At 35.0% G+C, this 27859-nt stretch overlaps 2 protein-coding genes across 8 annotated transcripts in view; one reads left to right on the top strand and one right to left on the bottom strand.

Moving 5' to 3' along the window:
• LOC106875430 (alkaline phosphatase) overlaps positions 1 to 18877 on the top strand; it is a 204497-nt gene extending 185620 nt beyond the window's left edge. For all 7 annotated transcript variants that reach the window (XR_016238239.1, XM_089341195.1, XM_089341196.1 and 4 more), the window contains one exon: positions 15105 to 18877. Coding sequence is in view for 6 of the 7 variants with exons in the window: in XM_089341195.1 (XP_089197321.1) it covers positions 15105 to 15388 (284 nt within the window). In the remaining variant the exon portion in view is untranslated. The remainder of the gene's footprint in view (positions 1 to 15104) is intronic.
• On the bottom strand, positions 17511 to 18900 carry LOC106874418 (zinc finger MYM-type protein 1). The gene is made up of 2 exons (XM_014922144.2): positions 18377 to 18900; positions 17511 to 17622 (listed from the first exon to the last, which is right to left on the bottom strand). Exons 1-2 carry the CDS (start codon positions 18898 to 18900, stop codon positions 17511 to 17513), a joined length of 636 nt encoding a protein of 211 aa, XP_014777630.2.
• Positions 18901 to 27859: the final 8959 nt, after the last annotated feature.

The following is a 27859-nucleotide window of genomic DNA, read 5'->3' as shown; positions in this document are numbered from 1 at the left end:
AGTGTTCAACTGATACATATATTATCGAAAAGATGAAGGGCAAAATCGATTGCAACGACATTTGAACTAAGAGCGTAAAAGCAGACGAAATGCCGCAAAGCATTTTGCCCAGCGTGCTAACGATTCTGCCATCTCGCCTTATTATTAATAATAATAATATTGGTTTTAAATTTTGGTACAAGGCCAGCAATTTTGGGGGAGGGTAAGTCGATTACGTCGACCCCAGTGTTCAACTGACAGTTATTTTGGCGACCCCCGAAAAGATGAAAGAAAAAGTCGACCTCAGCGGAATTTGACCGCAGAACATGAAGAAGCATTTTGCCCGGCGTGCTAACAATTGTGCCAGCTCACCACATTGCAGGAATAATATCTAATAAGGATTTCGGATCCTTTCTCTTTGGCTGCACCCGTAGAAATTTTAAAGTTTGTTGAAAATTATAAAATTTGGTGTATTGATGTAATTTCTACGCTTGAATTTCAGCGGTGAATTCACTTTTTCCAGAAAAAAATTACAAAGGTTTAAAGTTTCATAATTTTTATCCAATCAGAAAACAGGATTTGGAAGCTGTCATTTTGTGCGTGACAGCACATGTTGTCAACTGTAAACAAATGAAATATTGGTGGAATTCTGATTTACGCACGCCATATAACCACTCATACGATTCTTATTTTTTGGAATTTTCAAAAATTTTTTGCGAATTTGTTTTCTACACACGGGAAAATCATACGATTATGCAAAAAAACAATTTCGCGTATAATTTAAGGTCTATTTGGCTGTTATGTTTAGCACATCTCATACCTCATGCGTTTCAAGCATTTAATAAGCGATAAAAAGAACACATGGGCAACCAGCTTGGTAACAGCTTGGTTTGTTACTATGGAAACAGGCACCTATATGTCTGTGGCTTTCGATTGGCTACAATTACCCTAAATTTGCAAACTTTAAAAGCTATTAATACTTTATTTATCAATTTATGGCAAAAATGAATTTCATGCCAACGGTTATTTTACAAAACTACGCAAATACACCAAATATGAAATCAATTGGAGCAAAAGTTGAAGAAATTGAAAAGTGGCAGCCAAACAGAAACGATCCAGGATTTCTAATCTTGGCCACAAGGGCAGCAATTTTGAGTTAGCCGATAGCTTCGATCCCAGTACATGATTGGTATATTATTTTATCGATCCCGGAGGAATATAGGGCAATGATATCCTCCAAGTCTATAGATTTGAACAGTTTCTCCACTTCTGTCAGTTATAGGAATTGGCTCACCAATTATGAGGTATATCTTTCTTGGGTGTTCTTTGAAAATATTTTTTTATCTTTTCATCTGAGGAATCACTTTGCAAAATGATCAACTTGCAAAATAATCAACTGCTTGGAACTGGCCGGGAGCTGGCGTCCAGTGGAATGGTCGGCGGCCCTGATCGGTGAAGCAGTCGTCTTCATTAGATGCAGGTGGAGTGTTGTGGAATAGTGCATATAGCCTGACGCAGCACACAAAACTATGAATATCAGCACGGGTCTGAAATCCATTATTGGATGGAGTGAGGGGGATGAAGCGCAGACCCTTACTGAGAAGAGAGCGCTCCGCGTCAGAGAGGGGAAGATCAGGAGGAATGGTAACAATAGACTGAAATGGAGAGGGGTGGATGAGTTAGATGTAGGAGGGGTGGTAGAGGAAGTGGAAGGCTGGGAGGAGAGAGAGAAGAAGTAAATACATAGGGAGTTGGAGTACTAGAAGGGTGTGGGTGAGGATGAGGGGGAATGGATCGTGGAGAGAGAGTGGTAGAGGGTGGGTGTAGTGACATCGGGTGGGACATAAGGAGTGACTGGAGTTTATGCTAATTACTCCGGCACGCAGGAGCTATAGGGATAGAATGGGCATGCCAAAGCTAGGCAGAAACCTCTGTAAGTTTCTGTATATTCTCCAATTGCTAAATGTACTTTATATTTGTAACCTTAATTGTTAATATGACATGGTATGTCATAAGCATCTGTATATTGTGGTTTTTGTCATTTTAGTTACAAAATAAATAAATAAATTCAATGGAATACACTGTCTGCAAGTCGATGGATACCGCATATTCTCCTCCATTTTCTTATTGCTATATAAATTTAGGGTAAAATAACCCCCCTTTTACCCGCACCCACTTATTACACTTGGTATAACACTAGTGTAACAATAATTGGGTACCCTCCCAGCAATATATTGGATAGATACCATCCCTTAGTGGGTTGAATCCTCAACCCCTAACTCTCTTGCATTATATATATATATATATATATATATATATATATATATATATATATATATATATATATATATATATATATATATATATATATATATATATATATATATATATATATATATTCATACACACACACACACACTCATACACATATACATGATATTATTAAAATTAATAATATGTACGAAAATTTATGTCAACGTAACATGTTATGAAAGTAATCCAAATTGGTGAAATAGTTAGTGAATATCTGAAAAAATTTTACCTTTTAAAAAACGCTAACAAAAAGAAACGCCAAACCAAATTTAACTTTAGACATTCATTCATTCATTCAACTAAGAGCGACGTCATTGAATAACTAATTTAGTTTATAAAAATAAAATATAAAAAGTATCATACTAATTCCAAATTTTTTGACAATTTGAAATCTACATTAAAAAACCTAACATAGAAAACGAGTATATTTATCTACTAAAATTGATGACGTCATTGGATATCTAAAGAACAAAATCTGCAGACAAGAATTCTACGTTATGCTTAATAGATAATTAAAGAATAAAAAGTACAGATGATAATTCCACGTAATGCTCAATAAAAATATATACTTTACATCGCAATAATTAATTATTTATTTATTCAATAGGAATTAACCTTCTATAGGAATTAGCCTTATTTTATAATAACTGAAGAATTATTATATTCAACATTTACAACCACCGAGGATCTCACTGGATAATTTAAAAATAAAAATTACAAAAAAGGCAACCAAATATCTATTTATTCATTATGATAAACTCTTACACAGGAATCAACCTTATTATATAATGATTAAAAATTATTATAATCAATAATAATATATACAATTATTGATGACAACGCTAGATAACTAAAAAGTAAAAATAACGGATAAGATAATTAAATACCTGTTTATTTGTATTTTACCCTTTTATATGAATTAAGATTATTATATAATAATTGAAAACTTACTATGATTAATAATATATACAGTTCTTGATGCTCTCGGTGGATAATTAAAGAATAAAAATTATAGATAAGAATTTTACGTTATACTTAATCCAAGCTCGGATACTTTACATCGCTATAACTAATTACTCGTTATATTAAGCACTTTAATAGAAATTAACCTTATTATATAACAATTAATTAAAATATTGTTATAATTAATAATTGAAATATTTGAATGTCTTTCTGAATTTATGGCATCATCTTAAAGTTAAGTGCCCATTAAAATTTAATAAAATTAATTTTAAAATAATTATCAAATATAATTCTTCGAGGAAAAGATCACAAATAGAATTACCAGTATTATACGATGGTGCATAAGTAATAATGGACTGCTTTAAGTCATATTTAATATTCTTATCCTTTAAATTCCAAATGTATTTACTAAGATTAGTAGAATTACATTTTCTTCTGTATTTAAAAGGAATTAGAATGATTATAAAATCTAGATTCCCAGCTAGTAGCAGAAGAATCAATATACCAACACTTATATATTATATTCTTCTTTAAACACTAATTTAGATTACCTTGATAATGTTGTGTTGACATAAATTTTAGTGCATATTAATTTTGATATTACGCATGTGTGTGTGTGTGTATGCGTGTGTGTGTGTGTGCGTGCGTGTGTGTATGTATGCGTGTGTGTGTATGAATATATATATATATGTGTGTGTTTGTATATTTTAATGCAATTGAAACAATTGTTGGATTTTTAAGGTGTGATCTAAAGTAACGATATTTTCTTTGTACATATCATTGATTGTTGTTAATACTCTGATTTTCTTAAAATTCTGCATAAGAGTTATTGGATTTACCTGTCATACGTGAGGATTTACCTGTCATACGTGAGGATTTACCTGGGATTTGTATTCTACATACATTTACTGGTATCTACTTGTTGGAAATTTAATCTTATTTCTTTATACTGAGTATATGTATGTATGTATGTATGTATGTATGTATGTATGTATGTATGTAGACTTGTGTGTGTGATTGTGTGTGTATGTAAATGTATAAACACACATACACACACATAAGCGCGTATTACACAGAATTGGAGAAACTTTCAGAAATGTCAACATGATTGATTAGTTTCTCAGCTATTCATTGTGGCAAGACAATCTTCAGGAAGTCAAGATGTCTTTGAAGCCAGACATGTGACGTAATTCGGAGGAATTTCTTGTGTCACTTCATTCTATTGCATTCCAGAGTTAAGACTTAACACAAAATGTCCTGATTGGGATGGAGGTCAGCGGCAGTGATAAACGCTGACCTTTCCAACATGAAAGAGGAAAGATAGGCTGATCTACGATTAACAACACCGACATGCATACATACATACATACATACATACGTAAGTACGTACGTATGTATATATATGTATATATATATATATATATATATATATATATATATATATATATATATATATATATATATATATATATATATATACATACATATACATATACATACATACATATATATAAATACATACATATATATTTACACACACGCATATACACACATACATATATATTCATTTATGTCTGTATATATATATATATATATATATATATGGGTACAGGACGTCAACAACAGTAAACAACATGAAATACGAAAATAAATGAGTTCAATACGCAAACAACGAGAGAAACAAATGGAAAACAGGACAAGTAACATAAAGAACGACCCTTCATCAGTTGTCAGAGAGCGATACATACACACACATACACACACACACACACACACACACACACACACACACACACACACACACACACACACACACACACACACTCAAACACACATATACATACATATGTGTTCGTGTTACGAGTTTTTCTTTTACGACTAGGTTTTTTTCCTTATTTGAGAGGATAGGTTTTACAATTTATTACTATATTCTATTATTCTTTTACTTGTTTTAGTCTTTTGACTTCACTCATACTGGAGCACCACCTTAAAGGGTTTTAGTCGAAAAAATCGACCCACGACTTATTCTTTGTAAGGGTACTACTTATTCTAGCTTTTTTTTTTTTGCCGAACCGCCGAGTTACGGCGACATAAACATACCAGCATCGGTTTTGGTACATATATATATATATATATATATATATATATATATATATATATATATATATATATATATATATATATATACAAGGTGGAACCAAAGAGTTCTCGAACTAGTTATGTTATATATATGATGGATACCTATCGAAGACCTGAACAACTGATTTGTTTATAGTGATCAAATGTCCATGCTGTACATTAGCTCACTCTCACCATCAAATCGACGTTCTCTGAACAGGTCAACTGTATACCACGCGTCAGGTGTCGAAGTGAACGCAGATCAACCTGAGATGAAGTGCTTTGCCCCAAAACACAACGCATCAACCTGTCTAGCAATCGAAATCATGACCTTGCGATCATGAGTGCAACACCCTAATGACTAAGCTATGTGCCATTACACACACACACACACACACACACACACAGAGAGACACACACACAGAGACACACACACAAACACACACACACATACACACACATACACACACACACACACAAACACACATACACACACATACACACACACACACACAAACACACACACACACATACACACACATACACACACACACACAAACACACACACATACACACACATACACACACATACACACACATGTATTTATATGTGTGTGCATGCATACATATACATATCTATTTATTTATCTCTCTATTTTTCATATATATGTGTGTGTATGTGTGTATGTATGTATGTATGTATGTATGTATGCATGTATGTATATATGTATATATATGTATATATATATATATATATATATATATATATATATATATATATATATATATATATATATTGAGAAAAGAAAAAATATTTCCCTATTTATTAGCGAAGTCTGATATAAAACATTTTGTTGTTTTAATTTTGGAATTAAATGGTTTTGATTTACTGTCAGGTGACTTTTGGCCAACTTTGTACATACATATAAACAGAAAACTGGAAGAAAAAATTTATATTTTATTCTCCATTACCCATGTTTTATTACTTAATAGATGTGCATCATGAGGACACAGCTTGAATTATAACCCTATCTATCTATCTATCTATCTATCTATCTATCTATCTATCTATCTATCTATATATCTATCTATCTATCTGTCTGTCTGTCGCTCTCTCTCTCTCTCTCTCTCTCTCTCTATATATATATATATATATACACACACTGATAGTAATGGTAAGACAACAAAAGAATGAAAGAGACCGCGATATCATGTAAATAGAGGAATTTATCTGTAAATATAATATGTGACAATTATTTGGTAGCCATGATAAAACTCCGAGTTTCGGATGTCGGGGAGGAAACCCGCACCGGCATCTCTTCAGTTATCGGGCCATCAAAAAATGCTAAAAAAAAAGATTTTTTTTCCATAGCATTTTTTGATGGTTCGATAACTGAAGAGATGCCGGTGCGGGTTCCGCCGCGACATCCGAAACTCAGAGTTTTATCATGGCTACCGAATATTTGTCACATATTATATTTACATATATATATAGGCGCAGGAGTGGCTGTGTGGTAAGTAGTTTGCTTACCAACCACATGGTTCTGGGTTCAGTCCCACTACATGACACCTTGGGCAAGTGTCTTCTACTATAGCCTCGGGCCGACCAAAGCCTTGTGAGTGGATTTGGTAGACGGAAACTGAAAGAAGCCCGTCGTATATGTGTATCGCTTGACAACCGATGCTGGTGTGTTTACGTCCCCATAACTTAGCGGTTCGGCAAAAGAGACCGATAAAATAAGTACTAGGCTTCCAAAGAATAAGTCCTGGGGTCGATTTGCTTGACTAAAGGCGGTGCTCCAGCATGGCCGCAGTAAAATGACTGAAACAAGTAAAAGAGTAAAAGAATATATATATACACACACACACACATGTAAATGCATTAAATACTACAAAACGTACACGTAGGACAGACACAGAGAGACCCTAATTCTTCACCAAAAGGAGAAAGGAAGAGAGAAAAAACGAGAAAGTGAGAGAGAATGATGCAAATAAACAAATGAAACCGCTTAGGCCAGATATATAATATAGACATACACATATACATATAAATAGAGGGAGACAAAGACTGAGGATATTCAGACGATAAATATTCGTGTATAAATATGTAGATATTTATACGTAAATTGAGCAGATTTACACAGAGTAAAAAGACACAGAAAAACAACCTCTCCATCATGAAGACGGAGGCCGGATTTACCTAATGCTTGTATGCATCTACCACTGGTTGCATAATCTTGACTTTATGCGAACTGCATCTGCCAACATTATTACGTAACCCCAGACCCTTAGAAATAGTTGTTGGACGTGTAATACCAGACCTGCTACCCTTTGTTTTTTTGTATCTTATATATTATATAATATATATATATATATATATATATATATATATATATATATATATATATATATATATTTATATATCATCAAATTTTGAATTTATCCACCGATGATATGAACAGTAGTGACATCTAACTTCAAATCTCAGTGTTTGAATATTTCATTTATATATATATATATATATATATATATATGTGTGTGTGTGTGTGTGTGTGTGTGTGTGTGTGTGTGTGTGTGTGTGTGTGTGTGTGTGTGTGTGTATGTGTGTGTGAAGTCGCATGGCTTAGTGGTTAGAGCGTCGAGCTTACGATCGTGAGGTTGTGAGTACGAATCCCGGACCGGGCTGCGTGTTGTGTTCTTGAGCAAGACACTTTATTTCACGTTGCTCCAGTTCACTCAGCTGTGGAAATGAGTTGCGACGTCACTGGTACCAAGCTGAATCGGCCTTTGCCTTTCCCTTGGATAACACTGGTGGCGTGGAGAGGGGAGGCCGGCATGCATGGGCGACTGCTAGTCTTCCATAAACAACCTTGCCCGGACTTGTGTCTGGAAGGGTAACTTTCTTGGTGCAATCCCGCGGTCAATCATGACCGAAGGGGGTCTCAGTATATATATATATATATATATATATATATATATATATATATATATATATATATATATACACATTAATACATGTGTTTATGTGTACATAATATATATATATATATATATATATATATACACACATTAATACATGTGTTTATGTGTGTTTATGTGTACATAATATATATATATATATATATATATATATATATATATATATATATATATATATATATATATATATATTTGTGTGCATGTGTATGTTTATATATGTATACATTATAATATATATACATGTATAAGTATATATATACACACACACATACACACACACATCTTTATATACATACATACATCTCTCCTATCTTTTCTCTTTTCAAAAAATGTTTCTCCCAGCGTTCACTATTTTCCTCTCGTTCTGGTCTAACGACCCACCAAGTTCATTTCCGTTCGGTTTCCTTGTATGTGTCCACTATAATTTTTTTGTTCTCAACTTTGACCCTTCATAAATCCTAAATTTCATTTTAGAATTTATGGGAGCAACTGTCGTTGAATGCTCGAATTTATTGGAGCATACTGTCGTTGAATGCTCGAAATGAGAAGTAGATCGACAGCCGACAACTGATGAAAGGTCATTTCTCTGTGTTAACTTGTCCTGTTTTCCATTTTTTTCTCGTGTTTACGTATTTCATATTATTTGCACCGTTGGTGACGTCCTGTGCCCATATATGCATGTATATATATATATAGTATTTATTATTTAATTGAACGCGACGCATCCATTTCGGAGAATATATGTGTGGCTTTGTGTTTAGGGTATTGCATTCACAATTGCAAGTTCATGGGTTCGATTCCCACACCAGGCGTTGCGTTGTGTTCTTGAGCAAAACACTTCATTTCACGTTGCTCTGCGATCATTTTTGTCATTTGACATGTAGTATACGGGGCACCTATACAAGTAATGTCGTTTTGATGGAGGGAATTTGATCGCTATACACAAATCATCTATGTGATTGTTCGGCAAGAGATTGCCGAAGCCTCATACGTCGTCTAACGACAGGAGAGCCCATGATATATATATACATATATATGCATATAGAAATGTAGTCTACAATATAAGGTGCATAGAGGGTTCTTGTAACGACAAGAACATGATTTACATTGGTGAGACATCTAGAAGCATTGCGGAGAGATTAAATAGACATTTGAGACATTATAACAAGAAAACAGTCCTCTATACTCTACCAACATACCGAAGTCTAACATGGAGGCACACTTGACATCCACATTTTATCCAAGCACCCGAAGGGTCCAATACTTAGAGAAATACAGGAGTACGTCCTCATAAACGAAACATCTTCTGTACTAAATAGGAGTTACACATAGAAGGTAGTGATACTCAAATACCCACAGTTTATACATACATAGGTAGATTTGTTAGTAGGCTGTTATGTAAGCGAATATATATATATATATATATATATATATATATATATATATATATATATATATATATATAGGTAGGTAGGTAAATGGAAATGCAGGCAAATAGATAGCTGAGTAGATAGATAGGTACATAAGTAATATGGACAAACACACACATATACACACGCATACTCCACACAAACACACAAGGACACATATGGAGACATCCATACATAATAGACACATATCCATGGTGGCGTATCGACGCAGTTCTGAATTTTGATTACGCTCAATTAATTATTTTATCTCGTAAATTAAAGAATCTGATGTTATTTGGAATTAAAGTTGGGAAAATTTGGGTAATTTTAGCCAATCAGCAGACAGCGAGGCATTAACAGCTAGTTACCATGACAACCGCACGTTGTGTTGATTCTTCACACTATGGGATTCACTTCACACGCACCTTGCTTCACTCGCACGTTTTGTTTGTGCATATCACTCTTTTGGGTTTTTTTAAATAACTTTCTGAAAAATTTGTATTTATCATTTAGAATTTTATTGTACATATTTCTCGCCAATTGCCTTAATATTTTATTTATTTTTCATATAGTTTTCATATATATATTTTATATATATTTCGTGAAGTTTTCCTATGTTTTTCTGTTTTTACTGTTGCTTTGAATGGCCGCATCCACATTCAAGCCATTTAATTGTACTACTCTGAAGGAGATTTTGAAAATAGAGATGGATGCAGTAAATTATTTGCAAGAAAAGAGTGTTATCCCTACAAAAAAAAAAAAAAAGGCGCAGTAAATCTAGGCACAACATGCGTAAAAAAGTTGTTCGTGGGAATTTGTACTGGCAGCACACTCGCAATGATTGCAACGAATGCCTGTCAGTTTAAACCCAGGCCAGGCCAGAATGAGCCATTCTGTATTTTCAATGAAGATGTAGAACATTATTTAATGTGTCCTTCATTTTTAAAATGTTAGAGCATAGTGTGAGGGAGATTTGGCTGTTATTTCTAGCAAATTGAAGAACCACACAGAGATTACCTCATTGGCTCATTTGCTGATGTGTATAAGTAAACAAAAACTAAAGGAAATGGATCTTCATCTGTTTCTAAGATGATCATTCCAGTTGTATGATCAACCGAACTGGTTACACATTCAACTAGTACTTATTTTATCAACCCTCAAAAAATGAAAGTTGAAGTCAACCTAGGTGGAATTTGAACCCAAAATGTAAAGCATTTTGCCCAGTGTGTTAATGATTCTGTCAGCTGGTAGTCTTATGGTTACACATATTCTTTTCTACTCAAGGCACAAGGCCCGAAATTTCTGGGGAGAGGCCAGTCGATTATATCGACCCCAGTACGCAACTGGTACTTAATTTATCGACCCCGATAAATGTCAAAGTCGACCTCGGCGGAATTTGAACTCAGAACGAAAGACAGAAGAAATACCGCTAAGCATGTTGCCCGGCATGCTAACGCTTCTGCCAGCTCGACGTCTTGGTTACACATTATATTAATATATAACTGGCTGGGTATACCACAACACACATGTACCCACAACAATCTATAAGTAGAATCAGTACAACCCAGTGTGATATGGTTAGGCCTTTTAATTACAGGTCCAGGATCTAATAATGTAATTTGGCTGAGTATTCCATAGATATATGTGGCCTTAATGCAATTCTGGGACAGAATCAGTGTGACACATGATGGACATAGCCAGAGTTTCAACTGAATGTTTCAACTGAATGTTTCTCAACTATTAAGAAAAATACACCATTCGATGAATAAATTGTGGAACATCAAAACAAAATTAAACTAAATATCAGATGAATAATTCTATTGACAGGGAACTGTGGGTCGCTGTGGATCACAGGTTTCTTCATCCACCCCACCCCCTTATTGGTTACATATTTGATGTGAGACTAGGTTGGCTCTTTAAATTAGTTGTACTTCATTTGGCAGGATTCTATACAGTTTCTATTTAACCAATTTCGCTCCCAATGCTTTGGCCACTTGACAGATTAACTATTAAGTCACCCACAGACGTGCTCCATCCTCTGATGCACAGACGTGCTCCATCCTCTGATGCACAGACGTGCTCCATCCTCTGATGCACAGACATTCTGTGTCCTCTCTTTCTGCCATTTCTACTGTACTATATGGCTTCTGCTCCTTGCAGCTAACTGAGCTCACGTCACCTCCTCTCAAGCGGTCCCATCCCACTTGCCTCTTTTCTTCTCATCATCCCTCTTATGTCCACTCCTACAAGGCCTCACATTTATCACTATGCTCAATTTTTCCCCCTCAAAATGCCTTCCCTCAGGAAATCCCACCCTGCTCATATCTTTCCAACAGATATTGGTTTACGAAAGTTTACAAGGAACACCAATGGCATTAACCATTAACCTCACTCATCTAGATGTCCATAAAGGGTGTGGGCATAACTGAGCTCACGTCACCTCCTCTCAAGCGGTCCCATCCCACTTGCCTCTTTTCTTCTCATCATCCCTCTTATGTCCACTCCTACAAGGCCTCACATTTATCACTATGCTCAATTTTTCCCCCTCAAAATGCCTTCCCTCAGGAAATCCCACCCTGCTCATATCTTTCCAACAGATATTGGTTTACGAAAGTTTACAAGGAACACCAATGGCATTAACCATTAACCTCACTCATCTAGATGTCCATAAAGGGTGTGGGCACTGTCCCTTCTTTCAAACCCAAATTGGGTTGAAGATTAAAAAAAAAGATCAAACTAAAACTAGGCTAAAAGATTCTTGTTCAAGGTGTGATGGAGTTGGATTGAACTCAACACTAACATGTCAGGATTATGATGTGAACTTATTAATCACCCGGTCGTGTGCTCCTCCTCCACCCCTTCTTGAGATGTGGAGGTAAAGATATACGTGTGGTGGGCAAGTAATGTAATTGGTAGGTTTGGGTCCAGCTGAGGTAGAAATAATAAACCCTGTGGAGCTGAAGCTAGCAGAATGAATCAGAATAGTTATTTCCTAAATGACACGGAAGGAAAAAAGGGCACATAATTAAGGGGTGGGATGTGAAAGAGAGAAATTTTGAGGAAATTTTCCATTGTATGAAACAAAAAAAAAATTATTAAAAACAAAATCAAGGAAACCTGCCCACCCCACTTTTCCTTTTCCGTGAGGTAATACATTGATTATTTTTATCGTTGTTCACAAATCCAAACATGAGAACATTACTCAGCGTTGGAGTTTTGGAGACAGACGCCCATTTTTCACACACACACACACATATATGAATGCGTAAATGTACATATAAACTTATATATGAATACATACATCTACATGCACATATATATTAAGGATGTACACATATACATGACAAGTATACATAATACTGAAATACGCAACTCATATTGATTCCTGTGCGTAGAAATCAACGGCTTCATAAAGTACAGCTGTAAAAACTAATGTGAAACAAACACATACATACAAATATATATCAATATAGCAAATTTTTAAAAAATTAATAAAAACATACAAAACACTATAGAAATCAATGAAGAGACAAAAGAAACTGTAAGATGATACATGTTGACACTATTAGGTATTTCTGTTTATTTAAAACCTACAATGAACAGGTCATTTCACAAGGTACAACCTTAAAGTTGACAACGCTACAGCGCAGAAAATTTCTGTCATTATTGGCTAAAAATACAGTGTTTTTGATTTTTGAACGTCTGTACCTTTTTCGTCAATTTTTTTTCTCCACAAGTTCATAGTTTCTCAGGAATAAGCGTGGAAAACTGCATTAATATAACCGATTTTCAGATTTTTTTACTTCCTTTTAAAAAATGCAGATTTTGGGAATAAAACTAACTAGATCCCCAAGGAGTGTAACCAGCATGTGTTCCATAACTGTTAACAAAGAACTATGTTTCCATAGTAACTAAAGATGCTGCACATACGCACATGGAGTGTAACCACCACGTGTTCCATAATTGTTTTCATAACAGTAAAAATTCCATTTGAGAACGCTATAAAGATTTGTTAACTAATAAATATTTCAAGCGTTGTTTTGACTGTTACTTTTAGCAACTGCAATTCGTTTGCTCGTAGCTTTTAAATATTTAATTTGCTCGCGCATGTTTTAATGTTTTTCACTGTTATTTCTAATGTTTCGACATACCCCCCCCCCCCCCCCCCAGGCAGCGAACACGCTGTTTTCTGAATGGCTGAAAATTCTGAAAATTATTCGCAAAATTTCTCTGAAATAAATGAATTACAAACTCAGATTCACCATCACAAATTACATCTACGTGCTACATTAAAATTTTTTGTTAAAGATTTCGGCATGCAGTGACTACTCAAACCACAAAGATCCTCTCGTTGTTGTAACCGACAGAGTGCCAGATCAATACACACACACACACACACACACACACAAACACACACACACACACACACACACACACACACACACACACACACACACACACACACACACACACACACACACACACACACACAATTTATATCAATTTATAATTTTAGTAACTTTTAATTTAACTGTAATTTTTAAACACATATTTGTTGGCGTGCATACAGGATAACCCTCTCTCCCTCTTGCTGTTAAGAAGTTTACGTTGAGAAATTAAAATTTGAAACATTTCATCAACGCAAAGTCGCAGCGAATATTTCCAAGTTTATATATATATAGATTAAATGATTTCTGAAAGTAGCAAACGAGTCCATTTAGGTATATTATTTGCCTGATACATTCTGGGATATTGAGATTAAGACATTCAAAATTCTTTATTTATTGCTATGAGGCTACAATATGCAATAAAGACGTTGATCCTTTGACACATAGCCTATCCGCCACGATGAGATATATCAATTAGCGTGGACATATAGTATCAGACATTATGTGGTGACTTGAAAAGTGCTAAAGCATTTCGAGTAGCATGTCGACTTGCAATCATGAGTGAAAATTGACATTCACCGTCCAGCCAAATCCCCCAGCGTATACCTACTGTAGGAGACCAAAAATCCCCTCTAAGGTCCTTCCTTAATAAATAAAACAAGAAAAGATGGAAATGAGCTAACCAACTTCTATGTATCCAGTGGCACAATCAAGTTTTTTCTTAAACAAATTTATATTATGCTTGGTCTAGCATTGTTTTTAGATCTATTAAGATTAATTCTTTCAACAAACAAATTATAAGTATATATAAATATGTGTATGTATGTATGTATGTACGTATGTATGTATGTATGTATGTATGTATGTGTGTGGGTGTATACATGCGTGTTAAATAATTTATATGTTTTTATTCATTAATTAATTTTCGTTTTTCTTTTTCTCTTTAATCTTCTAGCTTTGAAAAATTACCTACAACAAAGTGCCGTTCCTTTGGCAGCTGAAACTCATGGTGGCAAGGATGTTGTTGCTTATGCCCGAGGACCGATGTCTCATCTGATTACCGGAGTCAAAGAGCAAAACTACCTTGCAGTGGCCATGGGATATTCTTCCTGTACAAGAAAACACACTAATTATAACGCTCATTGTTCTGTTCTCCCTTCGTCTGCCACCAAAAGTTCAACGCCATTTCTCTTTCTATTGCTAATACTGACAATTGTTGTTCAGATTCTTTCAAAATAAAACCATTCAATCTGTCTTCCTACCTAACACTTACACACACATACGCACACTTACATATACATATGCACACTTATACACACATACTTATCACATTCGTATATACATATTTACATTACGCATATATAACATATATATAACATACATACACACACATATATATGTATATATGTGTATGTATATATATATATATATATATATATATATATATATATATATATATATATATATATATATATATATATATATATATGTATGTATGTATGTATGTATGTATGTATAAATGAACTAGAACCTGGGATGGTATTTGGTTCCTTCACCCTTAACGTTTAGACTCGAATACCTAAACTCTTCTTCGTCCTACTCGAAAAACATTTCCCCGAATCTAGCCCCCTAAGAAAACTATTTAACCCCCAGTCTATGAAATTGTCCTACTCCTCCACCACCAACACTGCCGGAGTTACCTGGTTTCTTAACAAGAAACTCAGAAATCCACAACCAGCTAACCTCAACCCTAATAGATTAACTCAAAATAACCCCTAGCTCCATACATATAAACCCAAAACAAATCGCCCCCATTAGCAACATCCGATCCCTAAATTTACCACAACGCCCAACGACACCTGTAAAAATAGAGACAACACCGAGGATTCCACCAGACACAATAAATATTATATTATGCAACACCACCCTCAACTCCTTAACAAATACTAATCTTAACGCCAGCAATAATAAGAACCCTAACACCAACTCCACACTAAATAGCAATCCCCTCACAAGTTCATCCGGAACACCACCCACAAAACTTCAGATGCCCAACCTCTTGTCCTTTAGATAACGGCTGTCTCACAAAAAATATTGTTTATAAGTGCACAGTATCAACTGTGCCAACTGTTACTACATTTATATCGGCTCATGTAGCACCACCTTCAAAGCTAGAGTGAACAGCTACTACTCCAGCTCAAGTTCCAAACAAAATCCAACAGTACATCCAACTTATCAGTAAACTAACGCTTGATTCAACTCCTTACACTCTCTCGTGGTCTATAGTCACCCACGCCAAGCTTTACAACAGCTATAATAACAAGAGTGATCTCTGCATAGCCGAGGTCTCGGCTATTCTGCAATCCATGGATTGTCTTAATGAACGCAGCGGTATAATATTCACCTGCAAACATCGGTCACTAAATCTATTCTCAGAATACAAATATTTACAAACCCACTCCCCTAAACTTCATAAATTTTCCTTCTTATCCACCCTCAATACCACTATATATTAAACCAACAATATATCTCCCGTTTAATTCCTTTATTGTCAATTAAACACTTCTCTCCGTATTTTTCTTTACCTTTTAAAAATGTTGTTCTTTCTTTTTATTTCAACTCCCTCTCCAACCCTCTCTCTCCTTAAACTTACAAGTACATAGTTTTGTGATTCGGCCAGAAAGCCCTTGAATGCCATCAGTCAACTAACCGTACTTAAATTCCTCATTCTATCTTGCTTTATTCATACCCACTTTCTTTTTCTTCCTGACTAAAATATCTCCCCTCCAAATTATCTTTCTTTCAAATACCAGTTACCTTACTAAATTCTGTGATTCAGCCAATACAGCTTTTGTTTAGTACCAGTCAATTGACCTTGCTTAAATTTCTCCCTCCTCTCACTCCCTTGTATATTCTTTCCCCCCCCCCGCCTTCTAATACTTACTTCTCTCTATATTTTTATACTCCTCTTATACTGTGCTCTCTACACATTCTGACTGAATCTTCCATGCGTCAGCATGTACATCCTTGCCTTATTTACGTTGAAAATACCAACATTTGCTGCATCTTAAAAGGAGCATGTTCGTATTGCTTATGGTGCCTTCCCCGGACCCTGTCACATAAGTAAAATTTTATGCTAATTAAATTTTATATATTCAAATGAAGTTCAGATATAAAAAAAATAAGCTTAAAAAGAATTTGTTATATCAAATAAAAAAAATAATAAAACATATGCGCTTAAATAAAAAATATAAAGTAAAATTATTGTCTTTTAGAACTTTCCAAATGTATTATATCTTGCATCATTGCCGTCAATAAACAATTTAGCCACTTTTTCACAACTAATTTTTTCCTAAACATCTCAATGAACATGGCATATTACAATATAATTCAACCTTTGCCGAGTCATGGTCGAGCGCAGCCAAGTTTTGAGTCTCCGCAGAGCGCTAAAAGATCTTTCAGCTTCACAAGAACTGGTTGGAAACATTAAAAGTAGCCTGAGCAATCGCTCAACATATGGAAACATGCGATGAACTGCTGGTTGCATTTTACCAAATATTTTACGATGATCCTCGGGAGATGATCCACTATGATGATTTCTATAAAAAAGTATTTTGTTCCTTAAAGAAAATTCATCAAGCTCAGGATACTGATCATTTCAGCACAAAAATTTCTGTTGAGTAAAATACTGCTCAGTTTTTCACAATCTGCCAAATCCTGTGAAAAAAAAAATCTTTCAAATTTGCTATTGCAGTATCCACTACCTGCAAATACTGCACTCTACAATGATCCAAAACAGTGCAGTGTTGATATTTTAAAGCATTTTCGTCCTGGTATCTTTTAGGAAGTTTTAGTTGCCTGGATAGCTCCAAAGAAGAAATATCGAGTTGATAAATCATTTTTTTCTGCTGTATTGAACAGCTCCTGAAATTTTTCTTCCTTGCGTAGATTTTTTTTTAGCTCATCCTGCACCAGTTTGACACTACGCAACAATCCACCTAGATTGACGGTGATACTTTGAAAAGATTTGTTCAATCTTTCAAGGAGTTAAAGTAACGGAACTACAACATGCAATCCAAGAACGTATTGGCCCGTAGAGAGACACGTAAGAATACCATTAGCTCTGGATGCAATGTTGGTGCCAAACACATTTGATGTCTCTTGTAAAGAAATGAGGACATCTGATAATTTTCAAGAAGGGCTTTGACTGCAGGAAGTCGTGTTAGCTATCGAGTATGGCACACAGGTTTTAAGGAGCGTGGTAACGATACTTCATTTTCTTCATCATATTGTGATAAATACGCGTGCTTAAATTTCTCTGATGTACTGTATAGTTTCCCCAATTCATTCACGAAATCGGGAACATTTTTAATAAATGAAGCTTGTTGAACGGACTTAGCTATAAGTTGAGAAACATGAGCACCGCAGTGCACGTATTGGGCTAGAGGCTGAATCTTCTTTATTACTGCTTGACAACCACGATGTTTACCTGCCATATTAGCTGCACCATCATATGTCTGGCATCGAAGAGTTTGAATTAGTAACTGAAGGCATAGAATTACATCAAGAATCAGTTGACAAAGAGATTTACCAGTTGTACTGTCTATATTGTAGATTCCTAAAACATCTTCAATTTCAAAATAATTATTCACATAACGAACACAAATGACCTCCTGTTCCTTACCTTGAATATTTTGTGTACCTTCAATAATTATTCCAAACTGCTTAGATTTTTTGTTAATTTTCTTCATTATGCCTTTCAAAACCGTATGGCTTATTGTTTTTAAAATATCATTTTTGGATTTCAGCATCGGCGAAGCTGTGTTTTCTGTTCAATCAAACTCTTAGCTCATGCACATCTTCACGTCGAAGATTTAACAAGTTGCCCTCATCATATGCTTTCCTCGAATTGCCAACACTTGGCTGAATACTTCAAAGAAGATATTATCTTAAGCAAAGCATGCCTTGCTTTATTTTGATTATCACGGTTGGCTTTGTTCAAGTTTGACCGTGTAATTTCTTGTTAATTTTTGAAATGAATGTTAGATGTTGCAAATTTATGAGTGCTTGACTTTTCATGAGAAACAAATTTCATGAGCCTTTCTCCAGTTTTTGAAGCCTCTTAAAATGAAAGCATTATCAGAGCATTTAGCCAAGTTTATTAGTTTGTTTTGATGTGCACACAAGCCTGGAACCATTTTGACTAAAATTTCAGTATCCTGTTTGGCAGTTTTTGAACAGGTATCACAGTCACATCTGGATTATGAAGTTCCATCGGTATAAGGCAGCTTTCATAACGTTCAGCAGGTCCAATTACAGTGGAAGTTGAGGGAGATACAATATCTGGGCTTGATTTTTTCCTTTTGCACTTTTTTTAAGCTTTCCTAAGAAAGAACATTATCATATTCATGATCAATTGGTATAGGGAAGCTTTCTTAACGTTCAGCAGGTTCATAAGAAATGATAGAAGTTGAGGGAGACACAAGATCTTGGTTTGATTTTTTGTATTCCTTGTTTTGGAGCTTTCCTGAGAAAGAACAGTATCATTTTCACGACTATGTTTAAAATATCCACGAATATCCAGTTATGGTAGAACTTTTAAAAGAATATTTAAAAAATACTCGTACGAATTAAATACAAAAAAATTTTCAGTCCAAAACAAAAGCAGACTATTTCAAATTATATATTTTTGAAAAGTAGACGTGAATGTTCTCAAAGACTTTATCTGAGTCAAAAAAGCCTTTTTTTTAAATTCTATATTTCACTGTTATCTGTTGCAATGTTTCGATTGGGTAGACAATTCTACAATTCAAACTGTAAAGTCAAAATACCAACGATGCAAAATATGAAGAATTTCCTACCTTTCTCTGAAATCACAAACTCAAGGGGAAAATAGTACGTTGCAAAATAAAATACCTCGATCACAAACTAGTTACAACGAATGAATTGAGATACTTGGTGACAGTGAGCAAACAATATCTGTATCCCCATATATATATATATATATATATATATATATATATATATATATATATATATATATATATATATATATATATATATATATATATATATATATATATATATATATATATATATATATATACATAGATACACACACACACGCACACAAACACACATTCACACACACACACACACACGTGCATGTGTGTGAATATGTGCCTATAAGGATGTTGACATGATTTATGTTTTTTGGTAAGGAGAGAATTTTGCCTCTAGATTTTATTACCTAAGAAGATTACATACCACAGCTCTACGTAAAAGCTGACCAGCTTCTCAACTTCGTCAAATACTAACGCCGGCCTCTGTGTGCAAGTATGTGTATGCATGTATGTATGTATGTATGTATGTATGTATGTATGTATGTATGTATAAGTATACACCCACACCTTTCATCACCATTGGCTCTTTTTCTTGTCGTTTCTGCTGAAGTTCTTGTAACTGTTGTCAGAGTTGACGTTGTTCTTATTTTCGTTTTCTTTGATTTCTGTTGTCTTTCATTTAACTCTCTTGGCAATTCGTTGACAAGCTTCTTTCATTTACTTTCTTCGTTTCTTTTAAATTTATCGAAGGTACATCTTCGTATTTTTTCCTCGTCTGGCTTGTGGACCGCTTAAACTCGTGGGTCTTGGGGCGCCGCCCTGACTGACCCACCTCCTCTCAGTGTATATATATATATATATATATATATGAAAGACACTTGTTGTTATGTCCTGTTATTTTTATTGTATTTGTGTAACATTGTTCATTTTTTTCCCTCCTTGTATACATTCGCTGCTTTCTTCCAAGGAATCTGATGCTCATAGCTTAGTCTTTCCTTGGGGTTGGCCAAATTGGAGCAATCATGAGTATAACCAGCCGAAATTGCAAAGATAATCTGGAACTCGACTGATGAAAGAAAACTCCGAATGACCTGTCCTTGTTTTCTTTGTATCGTCTATCTGGATGTTTTTTTTTTGTCCCTTTCTTGTATCACCTGTCTGGATGTTTTGCGTTCTTGTCCCCATTTTGTATTATATATATATATGTATATATATATATATATATATATATATATATATATATATATATATATATATATATATATATATATATATATATATATATCAGTGTGTATGTGTTTGCAAATGGACTCTTCCCGACTGAACTATCTTCGAAAAAACTCTTTTTCAAAAAGACAATATTTATTAAGATTTAACTCTACATCAAATCTCTCTCTCTCTCTCTCTCTCTCTCTCTCTCTCTCTCTCTCTCTCTCTCTCTCTCTCTCTCTTCTCTCTCTCTCTCTCTCTCTTTCTCTCTCTCTCTATATATATATATGTTGTTGTACTTGGGGATGGTCATATTGCCAGTTTAGCCAATAAAAACACACGCACTGTATATTTGGTGTTAATTTGCTTCAGCTTTATATTACATTAATCTTAATCTTATTTCGGCCAGAGTTCTTTCGTCACACTTCTGTGACCTCATCAGTGGTCCTTTGTTTCCTTCTTTCTTATGTGTGTCTCATCTTGCTAACTATCAGCCATTTTGTATTTTGTATTTTGTATATATATATATATACATAGATACACACACACACGCACACAAACACACATTCACGCACACACACACGCACACAAACATACACACACACACACGCATAAATGCACACACACACACACACACACACACACACACACACACACACACACACACACACACACACACACGTACAGAAAAAGTTCTCTTGAAAAAGATGTTTTTTATGAGTGTCGTGATCAATGAAAATGTTGTCTGAGACGTTAACAATTGAGGATATTATAGACTACGAAAAAACGAAAGCAGCTGAAATCCAAGAGCCATAAATAAAATTATTTGCATTTCCGTTCTGAGGTTTATAAACAATGTATTGTTTATTTATTTATATTCTCTTAGTGAGACAAATACGAGTGTAGGACAAAAGGCCCCTATGACAAACCCCCTCGAGCGAAAACCAAAAGCCCCTCCGACAAAACCCCCATAATTAAAGTGTGGAAGTGAACAAAACCCACTCGGTTACTTTTTCGTCCCCCACCCTTTTACTTGTTTTAGTCAGTAGACTGTGGCCATGCTGGGGTACCAACTTGAATTTTTAGTTAAATGTATCGACTTCAGAATTTTTTTGTCCTTTTTACTTCTGGCAGTTATTAGACTGCGGCCATGCTGGGGCACCACCTTGAAGAATTTTTAGACGACTGTATGGTACCCAGAATTTTTTAAAGCCTCCTCAGTGATAGATTTCGTTTTTATATATATATATATATATATATATATATATATATATATACTTGTTAAATCATTAGATTGCGGCAAGGTTGAGGCACCGCCTTGAAGAATTTTTAGTCGTATCTATCGACCCCAGAATTTTTTTAAAGTGATTTTCAACCAGCGCATGAAGTTAAGCCTAGAAGGTCTCTCCACATGCTAGAAATAACTGCTAGGTCTCTTGAATTTTTAAATAATTTCACGTAAGCAAAAACGGAAATCGCGGTTTCAAAAAAACTTTTATTTTCCAAAATTCCAATTTTTAAGTAAATATATTCAATCGAAAATAAATAAGTAGAATAGAGTTACAGAACACAAGACTCTTTACTACTCAATGTACATATTGTCTGAATTCTAACCAAAGGGAAAGCATTTACTTCAAGAAATGTGTAGAAACATAGAAACGATAAGAAGTGCGTTTGAATGACTAGCTTTCGGCGCCATAATTCTGTTAGGCCTTCAACGACCTGATTTTTCTGCGACTAAAAATTCTTCAAGGTGGTACCCCAGCATGGCTGCAGTCGGATCTTATCGGTTTGGCTGCCAGCATTTCAAAAATTGAAGTTTACCGAAAATTTTAAAATTAGGCACAATAATACACTTGCCCAAATTGAATTGCTGGAGTTATTTCATTTTTTCCAGAAAAAGGTTTTTAAAAAGTTATAGAGGTTTAAAGTTTGTTCATTTTCACCCAGTCATGAAACAGGATTTGGAAGTTGTCCTTTTGTGCGTGACTGCACATTTTGTCGTCAACATCCTGAAAATAGCACGTATTGTCAATATTGTAAACAACACGTGTTATGTCTCCGGTAATTTTTTTTTTCATGTAAATAAGTGTTTATGTTAATTTAAAAGATTTATCCAATGCTCAATGACAAAAAGAAACGAGTAAAAAACATTTAAGCATGTAATGTGCATTTAACAACACGTTACATGCAATAAATACATTACAATTTTTAGCACAAAGATTTGGAATAATTAGATGTAATTTCTCCGATGACAGCAAAATCTTATAAAATGACAATGCTCTAAAAGATGTGCATGTTTATATGTTATATATGAAAATAAGAGTGAACAAAATATGCTTAAAAAACAAACATTTAAGCATGCAATAAGCAACACATTAGAAAATATTTTTGATCGAATGTATTTCTAACTTTCGGTTTTAATTTTAAAAAATCCTCCTGTTTTCAATGTTTTCATAATAGAAGCGAAGTTACTGGAGCTTGCTGCCATAATCACACAGAACACAGCGTTAAATTTGTCAACACGTGCTTCCTCGCAGATAAAAAACTTTTCAAAGACTGCTCGGTTTCGCTTGTTACTATGGCAACAGGCATGTGCTTTCTCGCAGACAAACGGATTCTCATGTTCCGCTTCTTACTATCGAAACAGGCATGAATGTGTCTGTGGCTTATGATTGGCTAAAATTACCAAAATCTTCAAAATTTAATTCCTAATAACTCTTTATTTATTGATTTATAGCGAAAATTACTTTCACGTCATTAATTAGCCCATAAAAGTGTATCATTACACGGAATATGAAATCAATTCGAACACAGTTGATGCATATATGATACAGGTCGTCACCAACAGTAAACAACATGAAATACAAAAACAAATGAGTTAAATACACAAACAGCGAGAGAAAAAATCGCAAGCAGAACAAGTAACATAAAGAACGTCCCTTCATCAGTACAATTTTAGATTTATGTAGGGTCAAAGTTGAGAACAAAAACAGGACAGTGGCTACATACAAGAAAACCGAACGAAAATAAACATAGAGGGTCGTTAGACCAGAACGAGGGGAAAATAGTAAACAAGCTACTTACCACACAGCCACTCCTGAAGGAGATTGGATGTTAAAATGGATTATAGTTTTATTTTTCATATTCCTATACAATTGTTTTGAATCATGTACCGATTATACCTGTATTTTAATTAATTCAAATTAATGTACCCCATCTTGAAAAGTGGCAAAATTTTTGCCGGTTGCCATCTGGGATAATTTTAGTAACAAATCAAACAGGTAAGATACATTAAGAATTTCAATTTTTGCATTCATCCATAATGTAATTGCTTTAACACCTGTTAATTAAATTTACCTGCCCATAAAAGTCAAATTTACTCAGCAAGATCAGCTAAAATTACATAACTATAAACCAGTGTTGTATAAAGCACCCACTGACAAAACCTGATCTTCCGTTTAAACTTACAAGGAAGTTATATTCGTAATCTCTGTATTTTTCCATGTGGATAAAAAACAAAATTCGTAAAACAATTAAAAATTAGGAAATTTTGGTGGGGAAGTGGGGAAATTATAATTTTGAAAACGTGATTTCTGGGCAAAATCATATTAACCTCTTTTTATTCCATGAAACAGTACATAGTTTGTGATCCTTTTTAAGAACATATATCACTTTCATGCAAATTGTAAACCCCACCCCATTTTACTTCTGGACAAACAATAACTTCCATTACGCCAGTATCTCCACTACACTATATATCAGCTAACAGAATGCATTACGCTTATCAACACAGAACACAGCCAAATCATTCACAGTTCACTGCTTCTTCTCAAAATAACGGCATACAAATTGACATTAAATTTTCCACATCTCTTCATTCGTTACTAAAAAATGAAATTATACAATGCACAACTTCAAATTGCCATGTCTTCCATCTTATATGTTCCTTAATCGTTCGCTCTTTTCAACCATGCCATCAAAACGAAGACATTCTAAATTATCGCCACAAAAAAAAAAACTGCCTCTATTCGTGCTCAAGAAAATGCACTTCAGCGATGCCCAAATGTGCAATATTTCAAAGCGATCACCGACGGCAGAAGTTATTGCCTGGGATGAATGCATGATGGTACATCGTGGTGCACTAGAAGCCTTAATAGGTCACTAAGGGATATTAGAAATAATACTGCCATTAGGCGGGGGAGGCTTAACTGTTGTCCTCTCAGGGGATTTCCGCTAAATGCTACCAGTCATACCACGGGATATGCGGGCTGATGCGATCTATGCGTGTCTGAAGTCTTCACCTCATCAGCTTTCATTAAGCAAGAATATGTGAGCTCATCTCTACGACGACCCCTTAGCTTCTACAAATGGTGTCTACATTAGCCAAGCTTAAAAAAAGTATTCCCACATCGCAAAACAACTTCAAAAATGGTTCGCAGAGAGAGCACCTTGGAATGAAAACGTTGATAAAGTAAACCATGAACTCCTCCACATTCTACCTGGAGATGTTTCAATGTTTGTCTCCATTGATACTATCATCGACGAATATGCTGTTCTTGAGTATCCATTTGAATTTCTCAACTCCCTACAACTCACAGGACTGCCACCGCATAAGATGTTCCTAAAGAAAGGTGCACCTATCATGCTCTTGAGGAATTTGAACCCACTATGACTATGCAATGGTACAAGATTGACTGTAACTACAATGACAAGTCATGTCCTAGAAGCAACCATTATTGCCGGCTGCCAACGAGGAGAGATCGCATACAATCCACGCTTGCCCCTTATTCCATCAAATGTGCCATTTCAGTTCAAGCGCTTCCAGTTCCCAGTGCGATTGTGCTTTACTATGACGATCAACAAAATCCAGGGTCAAACTTTAAAAATTGTCGGTCTCAATTTACAAATACCCTGCTTTTCTCATGGACAACTATATGCCGCGTGCTCTCGAGTTAGCAGTGCAGATGACTTGTATACTTATTCTACCAACACTAGACTTACGCAAAACATAGTTTAGCCAGAAGCATTGTCGGCTTCACTTAACATATATTAAAGTGTACAGTCTGTCCAAACATTACAGATATGGTGTTTTTCACAATGAAGCCGCTTTCTTTCCATGTACCTTACTTTTTGCCATACGGATACCTCTACGTCCTCATATGTCATCCACTTCTTTACATCCGTAAGTCTAGGTCAATTTGGGGGGGCAATGTTAGGATTTCATTCTAATCTAAGCTGCCATTCTATATGACATTATTAAAGTGTACAGTCTGTCCAAACATTACAGATATGGTGTTTTTCACAATGAAGCCGCTTTCTTTCCATGTACCTTACTTTTTGCCATACGGATACCTCTACGTCCTCATATGTCATCCACTTCTTTACATCCGTAAGTCTAGGTCAATTTGGGGGGCAATGTTAGGATTTCATTCTAATCTAAGCTGCCATTCTATATGTTTTTGGTATCAACAATTTCAGCATTGTTCATCACAAAATGACCAAAAAACATGTTTATAAAGAAGTGTTATTTGCTTCACACTCCTCGTGGGGTAGTTGATGATGGAGGTGTGTTTGATTGTTGGTATGGCTGTTATTGTACGCGTGGAATAGTTCTATATACATACACACACACACACACACACACACACACACACACACACATATATATATATATATATATATATATAAATAAAGTTGTAGTATATTGTCAACTTAATGTGAATGCTTGCTAGGCTGGGTGGAGGAGCTTGTCTCCCCCTCGCAAACTTAAGGACACAGTAATTGTGTCAAGGCCGACAGGAAGCGGTCCAGCTTCCTAGGGCTAAACGGCAGTAGTGTGTTCCCTTATTGGGATTGTCACATTAAGTTGACAATATAACAACTTTATCGCTCCACTACTGCTTAAATCTCTCTGAGAGATTTAGAAATATTATATTTCTAATTATATATATATATATATATATATATATATATATAAAGTCAAAAGATGAGCACTAGAGATGCTCAATTTATATGCACCTCTCTCTCTCTCTCTCTCTCTCTCTCTCTCTCTTACACACACACGTATTAGCATTGTCAAACGGTTAGGGTGTTGCACTCACAACCACCCCTATGCATTTTTGTTCAGTGTGCAAGTGATCCATCCAGCTTTCTACCTTCGTAATAATAATTCTTTCTGCTATAGGCATAAGGCCTGAAAGTTGGGATAATCGATTGCATCGACCCTCCCACCCCCTGTATTTCACTGGTACTTGATCTATCGACCCCGAAAGGAGGAAAGGTAAAGTTGACTTCGGTGAAATTCGAACTCAGAATGTAGCGAATGGCGAAATGCTGCTAAACGTTTTGTCCAGCATGCTAACAATTCTGCCAGCTTGCTGCCTTAATTAATAATGATGATGATGATGATAATAATGGTTTTGTTATAATGTGAATCCGCGTCCATTTGTATGTTGTAATATTCTTGTCACCACTAATATGTTGTGGCAGTGTTCCGCGTCTTATTATCTTTGTAAAGAATACTTTCTTATTATCTTTGACTCGTCTATCGTACTATCGCTGACAATGACTTTGAAACGTCTACCTTGACAGTAACTCAAACGTGTATATATCAGGTAACTGACACTGACTCTCACCGAGAACTCATACAATGACT

This window comes from Octopus bimaculoides, chromosome 24, assembly GCF_046866305.1.
Source record: "Octopus bimaculoides isolate indiv1 chromosome 24, ASM4686630v1, whole genome shotgun sequence".
NCBI lineage: Eukaryota > Metazoa > Mollusca > Cephalopoda > Octopoda > Octopodidae > Octopus > Octopus bimaculoides.
This window is presented reverse-complemented; position numbering and strand designations above follow the sequence as displayed.

Excerpts from the sequence above, each read along its gene's own strand:
- LOC106874418 (XM_014922144.2), bottom strand. The coding sequence starts at position 18,900 with ATGAAGAAAATTAACAAAAAATCTAAGCAGTTTGGAATAATTATTGAA. Across the intron at positions 17,623-18,376 it reads CCTGTGTGCCATACTCGATA|TTCTTGTGAAGCTGAAAGAT; the intron begins GCTAACACGACT and ends GTTTCCAACCAG.